This window comes from Melozone crissalis, unplaced genomic scaffold (assembly GCF_028551555.1).
Source record: "Melozone crissalis strain CALT ecotype California unplaced genomic scaffold, PUWL_Pcris_2 ptg000039l_1, whole genome shotgun sequence".
In the NCBI taxonomy this organism is placed as follows: Eukaryota; Metazoa; Chordata; class Aves; order Passeriformes; family Passerellidae; genus Melozone; species Melozone crissalis.
Window position 1 is genome coordinate 8,168,087 of NW_026535817.1, and position 10,004 is coordinate 8,178,090.

Here is a 10,004-nt window from a genome sequence, read left to right on the forward strand (position 1 = left end):
AGGAGGCAGCCAGTCCCACACGAGCCCCTCGCCCTCAGCAGCCTCCCTGCAGGGCTGCAGCTCCCTCCTCCTGCTGGGCACCCCCTGAGCACCAACTGCAGGCACTGCCATGGAGCACGGCCAGGAACACAGAGAAGGACTTGTGTGCATGTCCCATCACACCTGGCTGGGCCACGCCACACAGCAGCTGCAGCTTACTGACACCACAGAACAAACAACAAAATCCCAAAGGTTGTGCAAATCGCACAAAATGCAAAGGTGTTGGAGAAGGGAGCACACCAGGGCAAAACCTGGTGCCAATCGTGGCACAGCACCAGAGAGAGAAAAGTGACCCAAAACTCTGAAATGCCAGGTGCAGGAAGCTCAGAGTTCTAGCAGAGGTCACAAGCACTCTCAGTGCCTGCCAGGTAAATCTTGGCAGCAGCAGTGAAGAAGCAATTGAGTCTGCTGCTGATAAGCATATGCACCTGTGTGTGTGCAAACCATCCAAACTGAAACACAGGGACGTCAACTTGCTAAACAAGAAACACCTGGATTCCTTTCTTCTGTCTGGTAAAACAGCTACAGGAGAAATATCTTAAATATTAACCAAAAGCTCTGCTATTCTTGCCTGGTCTCATGCTTTCAAGTTATTCTATTTATCACAAGAATGAGCAGCTCTCCAAAAGCAAAATGGACAAGAAGCTAAGTGTAGGAAAAAAACCCAGAGGACTGTAACCATTTTGGGATAGATAAATAAAAGCACCGTAGTACATACGATTTTAAGCAAAATAGCTGATATTCACAGCAATCCAAGTTCTAAAAGTTAAGCTTTTAGTCTATTTCCAAGGTTGTAAAAATGCTTCCATTATTACAACCTTGGGAATATACCACTCTTACTCAGAAAATATTTTATTCAGAAGAATTATGTATAACACAATCACTAGTGAACAAGATCCAAAATAAATTTCCCATGGTTAAATTAAATTATTCAGACCCTTGCAGAACTTCAGCACATAACTTCAGGACTATACCATTTGTTTTAATCACAGCAGCCTGACCCCTGAGGAAAACCATGCTTCCTCTTGGATCCAAACTGCAGCCAAGAGAAAGCCTAAGCTCTTGTGAAAATGTGTTTTATTACAATAAAATAAGCAATGACACCATCAATTCACTCTCTTAGCATTTGGCCCACTGTACTGTGTAATGACCATGTGGTTTTTATCCTCATTATAAATACTTGTAGTTTGAATGCAACTTCATTTTAAGACTGTTCATTTTGTTTCTTTCAAGGGCAATATGGGTATCTAACACAAGTATGCCTCAGATGATGCTTTGGAAAAATCACATTTAGGGAATAATTTCATTTGCAGCTATGCTGTGCCCAGCAAAGCCATTAATCTTCATTTTCTTGCCTATAATTGATTTTATAACCTAATTAGCTGGCCACCTTGCTACTATTCCAACAGATCATAACTTCTCCACTTCCTATTATTAACATAGTTCAACATTTCCTTGGTTTGCTCAGCCTCTCTTACCTGCTAACCTCTGCCACAGCTCCCTCCAGGTGATGGCCACTGCTGGCTGCCACATCTTCCTTGGTCACCCTGTAGTAACAGGACTGAAGTTGTTCGACCAAGTAGCAAATTCCCTCCACCAAGGCAGACCAATAACCCAAATGCTTCTTAACCCTTTTTTAAAAATTACTTCTGGAATTATTATGGATTGAAAGAAAAATTGTTTATCCTACTTTCCCACGTTCACCCCGCCTGCTTCTTCTGCTTGCAGACGAGTATTTTTTATTTGAAACAGCAACTGCATGACTTACACCATGAATGCCACCAATAAATAATAAATTAAGGATTTGTTCAATTCATAACTGGAAAGTACCATTTTTAGGCTCGTAAAGTCGAATAACCTTGGAAACGCTGAAACGCAGCTTCGCACAGCACTCCCACGGCAGAGCACCTCACTCGCTCCGCCCCCGCTCCGCGCTCCCCTCAGCCCCGCCCACACACGCAACGGCATCGGCAGCGGCCGGGCAGTTTAACGTGGCGGAAAAACCCCTTCTTTCCCGCCAGGCAGCCACGGAAGCCCGCAGCTGCCGCCCGTTTTTCACGGGCAAGGGGCCCAGGGAACGGCGATTCCCGGAGGGAAGGCCGCTGGTGTGGCCTGAGGCGGCGCGCGCCCCCCTCAGCGGCGCTGCGCGCGCGGGAAGGGGCGGGGCCAGGTGGGGGCGGGGCCAGATTCGAACCGGGCGGCGGGGAAGCGGCGGCCATGGCGGCGCAGCAGCAGCTCGGCCGGGAGCACCAGGGCATCACCCTGCGCGGCAGCGCCGAGCTCGTCGCCGAGTTCTTCTGTGAGGGGGCCGCGGGGACCGCGCTGCGAGAGAGGGAGGGAGAGAAGGAGGGTGGGAGGGGAGGTGAAGGGGTGGGAGGCCGCGTCTTGCGGAGCGACATGGCCGCCGGTGGGGCCTGGGGTGGGTGCGGTACACATCCCTTTCCCTCTCCGTGTAAATCGTGCAGCCTATGGAATCAACAGCATCCTGTACCAGCGGGGCATCTACCCCCCCGAGACCTTCACCCGCGTGCAGAAGTACGGGCTCACCCTGCTGGTCACCACGGACCCCGAGCTGGCCAACTACCTCAACAACGTGACCGAGCAGATGAAAGGTGCGGGCCGGCGGCCGGGCCCTCCCCGCGGTGTGCCCGCCGCCGCTTCTCGCCCCTTAAGCGCTGCCCTGGCTTCTTGCAGAGTGGCTGTACAAGTGCATCGTGCAGCGCCTGGTGGTGGTCATCTCCAGCATCGACAGCAGCGAGGTCCTGGAGCGGTGGCAGTTTGACATCGAGTGTGACAAAACTGCAAAGGATGACAAGTGAGTACCGGGGCAGGCACAGGATCAATGCCATGGACTTGTGCCTTCAAACCTTTCTCAGTGCTCTACCCTCTGCAAACCAGTCATTATATAACTGAACACACAAACAACAATAAAGGCAGAGCAGCTATCACTTAACTTTTTCTAAAGTGTCACTATTCCTCTAAAAATACTGTAGCAAACTACCAGAGCTTAACAAAGAGAACTGTATTTAGAGGAAACTGTCAGCACAGTAGAAGTTTCAAACTTCTCTTACCAGAGTTTTCTTATTTTTCCAGTGGACCACGGGAGAAATCTCAGAAGGCAATTCAGGATGAAATTCGCTCTGTCATCAGACAAATAACTGCCACAGTAACCTTCCTGCCACTCTTGGAATCTGCCTGTGAGTATCCCAAACTGCACTAAAGAAATAAAATGCTTTTGAAAAACCTCAGTAACTTTCCAACTTTAGAAAATATTTTCTGGTTTTCTGAGGCTCTTTGACTATTACACATTGTGTACCATCAGGTTTGTGAGACAGTACGTTGTTAGACTGAGATCAGGACAGAACTCTGGGTGGCTTAATGAACTTGAGGAAATTAAATATGTACGCCCTGAGGAATACAAGTTTTCATGAATAATTTGTTCCTATGAAGTGTTATACAGACACACTTTAAAAAAATTTACAACACAATTTAGTTTTTGAGAAAACTATAATGGCCTCATATGAATATCTTATTTTAACGATTGTTTTTTTTCACATAACTAGTATCAGTGTAACTTCTGTAAAGCTTGGTCCTTGTCTCAAGTTCTAGAAGATGTGCTTCAAACCTGCCACCTCCTTATGGTGAATTTGTTCTCCCTTGCCCCCAGGTGCCTTTGACTTGCTGATCTACACGGATAAAGACCTGGCAGTGCCAGCAAAGTGGGAAGAGTCAGGCCCACAGTTCATAGCCAATTCAGAGGAGGTTCGGCTGCGCTCCTTCACCACCACAATCCACAAAGTCAACACCACGGTGGCTTACAAGAAGGATTCTGTTCCCTAAGATGCAGGGGCAAGTTTTGTCCTGTCACCTTGTATAGGTTCCGTTCATCATGCAGCTAAGCTATGAGCACATCATTACTGTCCTCCTGATAAAGCATGACACAAAGACAACATGCCTGTCTGTGAAAATGTGACACTAGACTAAGTTGGCATCATTTCTAAAGAAATTTTAAGAAGGTCATAGTCAATTCGTACTTTACTGTATGAGATAATCCAATGGTGTGTTAAAACCAGTGCCTCTGCTAGAAAAAACTGCCTAAATCTGGGATTAGCTGCTAGAATTGTGTTCAGACCCTGTAACTTTGTATTTTAAAATTATTTTTAAACTACACTCTGTTAGCAGTCTTAAACTCTCTAACTCTCTAAACTAAAATAATCTCACTCCTAGTGTGCCAGTTTTCATGTTAGAAGCCTAGGCTGTTTTGTTACCAGAAATAACCCAAAAATGAATCATCCAAACAATTCTTGTACTGCTCTGCAATGGAAGCAGCTGTTTATCAGGAAAGCTTTAAAGACATGAAACCTTGTATCTTAATGACCACTGGGCTCTAGTTCTGGGGACAAAGTTGTTCTGTGTACGTCTGTAGTGTCTGTCCAGCATTTTCTATGTTTCTATTCTTGTTTTACAGAATAAAGCTTCTAGTTTTATAGTGTTCTCTAATTCAGAATCTGCAGTCCTTTGTATTTCAGATGGTTTTATGAATGCTACATCATGAAACAGTTTATAACTGCCACCCAAGTAACATCCAAAAGGCATCCTTCTTGTCTTGTTACTTAACTGTTTCCTTCCTGAGTCTCCAAGTGGTGTGGAGTCTGCAGGAAATCCATTCATGGATTAACAGTTTGCCCCCACCTAAGTCTTCAAACAACAGTTTAAACAGTCACAGTGAACTCATGACAGTGCCTTCTGTATTTGTTGAACATCACCGGACTCTTCATGTGTCCTTACCCATTTCTGTAGTGGAAGAAATTAGCGATTTAAAGATCTGGAACTTTCAGACTCTTCCATGGTTTTCTTCACTTGCTTCACTAAATTCATTCCAGCCAGAGTGTTTGACTGGTTTTTCCACTCTTTTACAGTGATGTAGGACCTTCTGTTATAATAATATAATTTCAGAAGTTTATTTTAAAAACATCGATTACATATACCTCACTCCATGACTGTATTACCTTTTCAGGCTTTCCTATTTCCAGGAAATAATTCCCCCCAACAGTCCCAATCCAGCAGATGTTTAAAAGAGAAAAAGTCTTGCCCAAAAAAGGACTCTTAAAATCAGGAACACAAACCCTTAAACACTTAAAAAGTGACATTATTCACTGCTAGGGCTTGTGCTGCAGTAACAGAAGAATACCCTGGTGTTTTCTTTTACCTGTCAGCACAATCGTGACTCCACTACCCCTTCACCCCCAGAAGCAGGTGCACATCAAAGAGTGAAGTCTGCAGTAGTGAGCATAAAACCACTTATTTTACAGAGATGCAAAAGTGAAATTGCTCCAAGAAGCTCATTCTTGTACCAAACAGAATTTATCTTCTTCTTTAAGAGGGGCCAGCCCAAAGTCCATCTCCACCATCATCATCTCTGTGTTTCTTCTTTTATAGAGGCACCAGTCAAGAGAAGTTGCATACAGATCAGTCCACGTAAATAATGTCCATGAAAGGATCATGTGAAAAGGAACAGGTCCTAGATCCTGAAATTTTCACAAAAACCCTGCAGAACAGGGAAGAAAATAAACAAGAAAGTAATATTATCTCCCAGGAACCAAGCCTTCATGGAGGTGTCCAACAGCATGTGCTGATTCCTAATGGGACCCACACTCTTGATTAGTTGCCCCTACTCTGAGGTCACTTTTGCAGAGTGACCATCAGAAGCAAGGGAGCACCCCCTTGATCTTCAATGGCAGCTGGTTGTCCTTAGGACAGGGAATGCAGGGTGAGCCTCAGAAGCAGCCCAGCAGGCACTGCTCACCTGACTAGTTGAGCTGACGGATGAGCTGGTTGATGGCATCCCCTCTGAAGCCAGGCTTGCCCATCTCCTTGAGGAAACCCACTCTGTTCCGCGACGCGTGCCGAGCCACCGACAGATGGAACGGCCACAGGAAGCTGGTCACTCTCCTGAAATACTTCCCAGTGGAGTAGATTTCATGAATAAGGTCTTCCAGGCAAATGATACCACAGCCCCCTGCATGAGGAAAAAAAAAAAAAAAAGAGAAGAGATGTCCAGCTGTATCATCTTTCCCCACACTGACTCCAGAATTGCCAGACCTCCAGTTTGGCAAGATTTTGTCTCACCCTTTCAGGTCAGACTGTAAACTCTCAACACCTAACTCTTTTCTCCCCAGTTTTCTCACCCTCTTCCTCACCTAAATGTTCCTCTATCAGCATGTTGTCTGTCAGAGGTACCCTCTTTTTCTTGATCTTGGCTTGGCCTCGTTTCAGGATGAGCTCTCGTACAGATTTCAGGTTAGGCTGTCTGTACAGGAACAAAAATCAGATTCTGTAACAGAGACACATGATGCAGAGGGAAGCCATCCCACTTCTTTGCGCAGAGGTGGTAAAGTAACAAAGTCACGTCAAGAACAATGAGAACAGAGACAATAACAAGTTTTAGACATAAAGCTGATTAAGCTGTGACCGTTACTGGAGAAGTAAAGAATCTGTGATAACAACTGGAGAACCCAATGACCCCAGGTCAGGGGAGGGGCACGTACCCCCACGCCACGTAAGGCTCCACGATCCGCAGCATCTTCAGCGCCAGCGGGCTCAGCTTCACAAACACGCCGGTGTAATTCTTCTTCAGCCGCAGCAGCTCCATCACTCTTCTCACCCTCTTGGTCACCCCCTTAATGCTGAGGAAAACAGAACTTATGAGTAACCACATTTCTCTAAAGGCCTCACATCACCTGCAAGGCGATGTCTGGGCTGATGCCACCGCCTCGGTGTGGAAATGACACAACAAAGGGCAGCAGCAAGGGAAGGCTCTCACTCCACAATCCTCACGACGAAGGCCAGCTTGCTCTCCTGAGGCGCCGCTGCCGGCCCAGGCCTCTGCTCCATGCGCCTCAGGCGGGTGTCATCCCGGCGTTTGCGCCACGAATCCCGAACAAACGTCTCCAGGCGCCTGAACTGGATCTGCTTCCCCTTCTGCTGCTGCAGACAAAAGGAAAACAAAGTGAGGTTTACATCTCAAAGGCCAAACGAAATGCAGAAGTAGTGAACAATGTCCTTACAGCTTTGGAAGCAATAAGAAAATAAATTTGATTATCTAAGGCCGAGGGAGGCAGAACTGAGGGACGGCACATGAATTTACACACAACTGTTATTTATGAACAGTGAACAAAGAGTTTTTCCCCAGGAAAAATATAAATTAGGGAAAAGACCAGGGAACACTTCTAGGCATAGCTACACACACAGCTCAGCAATGACTGGAAAAGCCAGAAACAACATGTGGGCAAAACAGATGCTACAGCAATACCCCAGTGTGACTCAAAATTACCCTCCAAGAGAAACTAACTGCATTTAAAGTCAGTTTCTATACTGACACACATGCAAGAAAAACTTCAAACATTCAAGTAACTATTAAATAGTGCTGATTTAAACAGAACATCTGGCTCACCTGATAAAAAGTCTTTTCATTATTACTAGGAAATGGAAAGCTCCTTTTTAGAATTAAACAGATGTTTAAATGTCTCTCTTTAGGTTAGGAATGAGTACATCCACCAACACTTATAGTGTTTTCTCATATGAATAGGACTTGAAAATACACAGCATTACAGAGTTATATTTAGGATACTGCACTGGTTAAACGAGCAGGCCACTTTAAATTAAAGAATTTAATGTTGTATGTCTTCTGTTCTATTTCACCTCACACATCACCCATGAAATTCATTTGAATTTTCAAAACAGGCAGATCTAATAAAAGTCTCATCACTAAGATTCTTTTTGCAATGACAATCTTAAGGAGTGGCTATTTAATATTATTGCTTATGCTCCCACCTTGGAAATACAGCAAGTTACTGATGCTCTTAAAAATGTAAACATGGTATCAAATAAAAATGGCAGGAGTTTTGCACACAATCCCACAAGATTCACTGGGAAAGCTTTAAGACAGATACCTACTGTATTAGCTGGGGTACATCAGAACAGGCCTGAGATTGGGAATTAGAAAGGTCTGCTGTGCTCTGCCAGTCTGGAAAGGGCACAGTGTGCACAGGATGGGTCTGCACAAGGACATGTGCGACCCCTCAGGCAGAAAAGGCTTCACCATGACCTATGCTGCTCTAACAGAGAAATAACTCTAAAGGCACCCTCAGAAAAGCACGGCTTCCATGCAGGGTTTCAACACAAAGGTGGTTTCAGTAAGCGAAATCCCAGGGCAGCAGAGACAACTCAGTAGCGCTGCAGTTTCCCACATGTGGCTGCAAACACCTGAGCACCACCGATCCAACAGGAACAACTCACAGTCTTCCACTGATTAGTTTCGGTGTAATAACCAGTACAATTCTGTCCTCTTTACAAGGCTCAGAGACTCACGGAGAAGAGGTTGAGGGACTCAAGCCCCCCTTGGAACCCCGAAGACGATCCCTGCCCACCCGCGGTGCTCGGACACCCCCTCTCTGAGGGGCCCGACCACTCGGACGGAACTGTTGACTCCCTGCGGAGGAGGACGAGCTGGAGCTGCAGGCCCAGGCTCTGCCGGGACCCTCCGTACCTTGCGTTTGTTGAGCAGCGCCTGCTTGGCCTGGGTGGCCTTGATGGCCAGGTACGCCTTCCTCTTCTTCAGCAAGTTCTCCGGCACCAGCGGGATCCGCCGTCTCGGCCTGCGGGCGGGACAACCCGGTTACATCCTGATCGCATCCCGGCCCCATCCCGCATCCCGAACCCTCTCGGGCAGCCCCCGTGGCCACCCCCAGCCCGCGGATGGCGGCGGATCCCGCATGCCCTCCATTTTTCCCTCTCTGACGCACTTACTCCTCCAGCTCCGCCATTTTGCCGGGTCAGCTCTGCGCATGCGCGGGGCCGGGGCGGGGCCATGGCCGCTCTCCCTCAGCGCCGCTGGCCCGCGCGGGGATGGCGGAGCGCCGGGAAGCGCCGGACCCGGAGGGACGGGACGGGACGGGACGGGACGCGCTGCTGGCCGGCCCTGCACTCGCCCAGGGGCATCCACAGGCGGCGAGCCCGGGACAGGAGCGGCCGCGGGGACACGCGGTGTGACAGCCGCATCACCCGCAGGGGGTGCCAGAGCCTCACGCTCAGCCGGTGGTGCTGGGGCTGTGCTCCTGGTGCGGGATGGAGGAGCCATGTGTGGCTTTTACGCTCTGAAATAATTCTCACTTCCACTGACCGCGGTGTCCTCTCACCGGCCGGGAGCTCCAGCCCTGCCGGGAGGTTCGGTGGTGCCGGGGTTCCGCTGCTCACCTCGGCGGTGCTGCAAACCTTTACCGCACTCCAGATCAGCCACTTCTGTTTTGACACCTAAAACATCAAAATCTGTATTTAGGAACTCGATCCCAAATGCCAGGAAGACCAAGCCGTCTGTGAGCAAACCCTGCTCTCTTAACTCTCGTATCCAAAAAATGGATACGAGAGTTAAAAGAAACAAGCTTATCAAACAGATAATCTGAGATTTTCCCCATCAGTACACAAATTTCACCTTATAAAAAGAGCTGCAATCCCTGGTAACTCACAACAGAGCAAGTTGTGAGTTACCAGGGATTTAAATTTACAGATGAACATTTAAATGTACGGATGAACGTCCTTCGTCTGACAGGAGGGAAATGCAGACAGGCTCTGGGGTATTCCATCATTAATGGCCAGGAAACAATAAGTCAGTAAACATTTGAAACGCTGTTGCTATGAAATATCTCCCAGCACAACAGCATTCTGAGGCTGAGTTGCTAAACTTTAACCAGTGGTTATATTGTTTTAATGCATGGATATTCAAATGCCCCTGTTTGCAGGGATACCCAAGAAAACGGTTCCCACTTTCCTAGACAGCAACCTGTTGTACACTGGCCTTCAGCGCTCTGAGCTTCTGCACACAAAATTTTAGGGCTCCGATTCCAAAAGACAAGTCAGGAGATGAGGTGGGATGTCAGAGGTCCATGAAACTTCTTATTTTCTCATTC

General features: G+C 47.4%; 2 protein-coding genes across 2 annotated transcripts; one reads left to right on the forward strand and one right to left on the reverse strand.

Annotated features, from left to right (window-relative positions):
* Window positions 1-2,256: 2,256 nt before the first annotated feature.
* On the forward strand, window positions 2,257-5,124 carry MAD2L1 (mitotic arrest deficient 2 like 1). The gene is made up of 5 exons (XM_054283833.1): window positions 2,257-2,338; window positions 2,505-2,651; window positions 2,734-2,854; window positions 3,133-3,236; window positions 3,707-5,124. Exons 1-5 carry the CDS (start codon window positions 2,257-2,259, stop codon window positions 3,877-3,879), a joined length of 627 nt encoding a protein of 208 aa, XP_054139808.1. The 3' UTR covers window positions 3,880-5,124.
* Window positions 5,125-5,179: 55 nt separating this feature from the next.
* Window positions 5,180-8,898, reverse strand: RPL7L1 (ribosomal protein L7 like 1). The gene is made up of 7 exons (XM_054283807.1): window positions 8,848-8,898; window positions 8,588-8,696; window positions 6,863-7,026; window positions 6,588-6,725; window positions 6,240-6,349; window positions 5,846-6,058; window positions 5,180-5,587 (listed from the first exon to the last, which is right to left on the reverse strand). The coding sequence occupies exons 1-6, from the start codon at window positions 8,862-8,864 to the stop codon at window positions 5,850-5,852; spliced, it is 747 nt and encodes a 248-aa protein (XP_054139782.1). The 5' UTR covers window positions 8,865-8,898; the 3' UTR covers window positions 5,180-5,587; window positions 5,846-5,849.
* Between the last annotated feature and the right edge of the window lie 1,106 nt (window positions 8,899-10,004).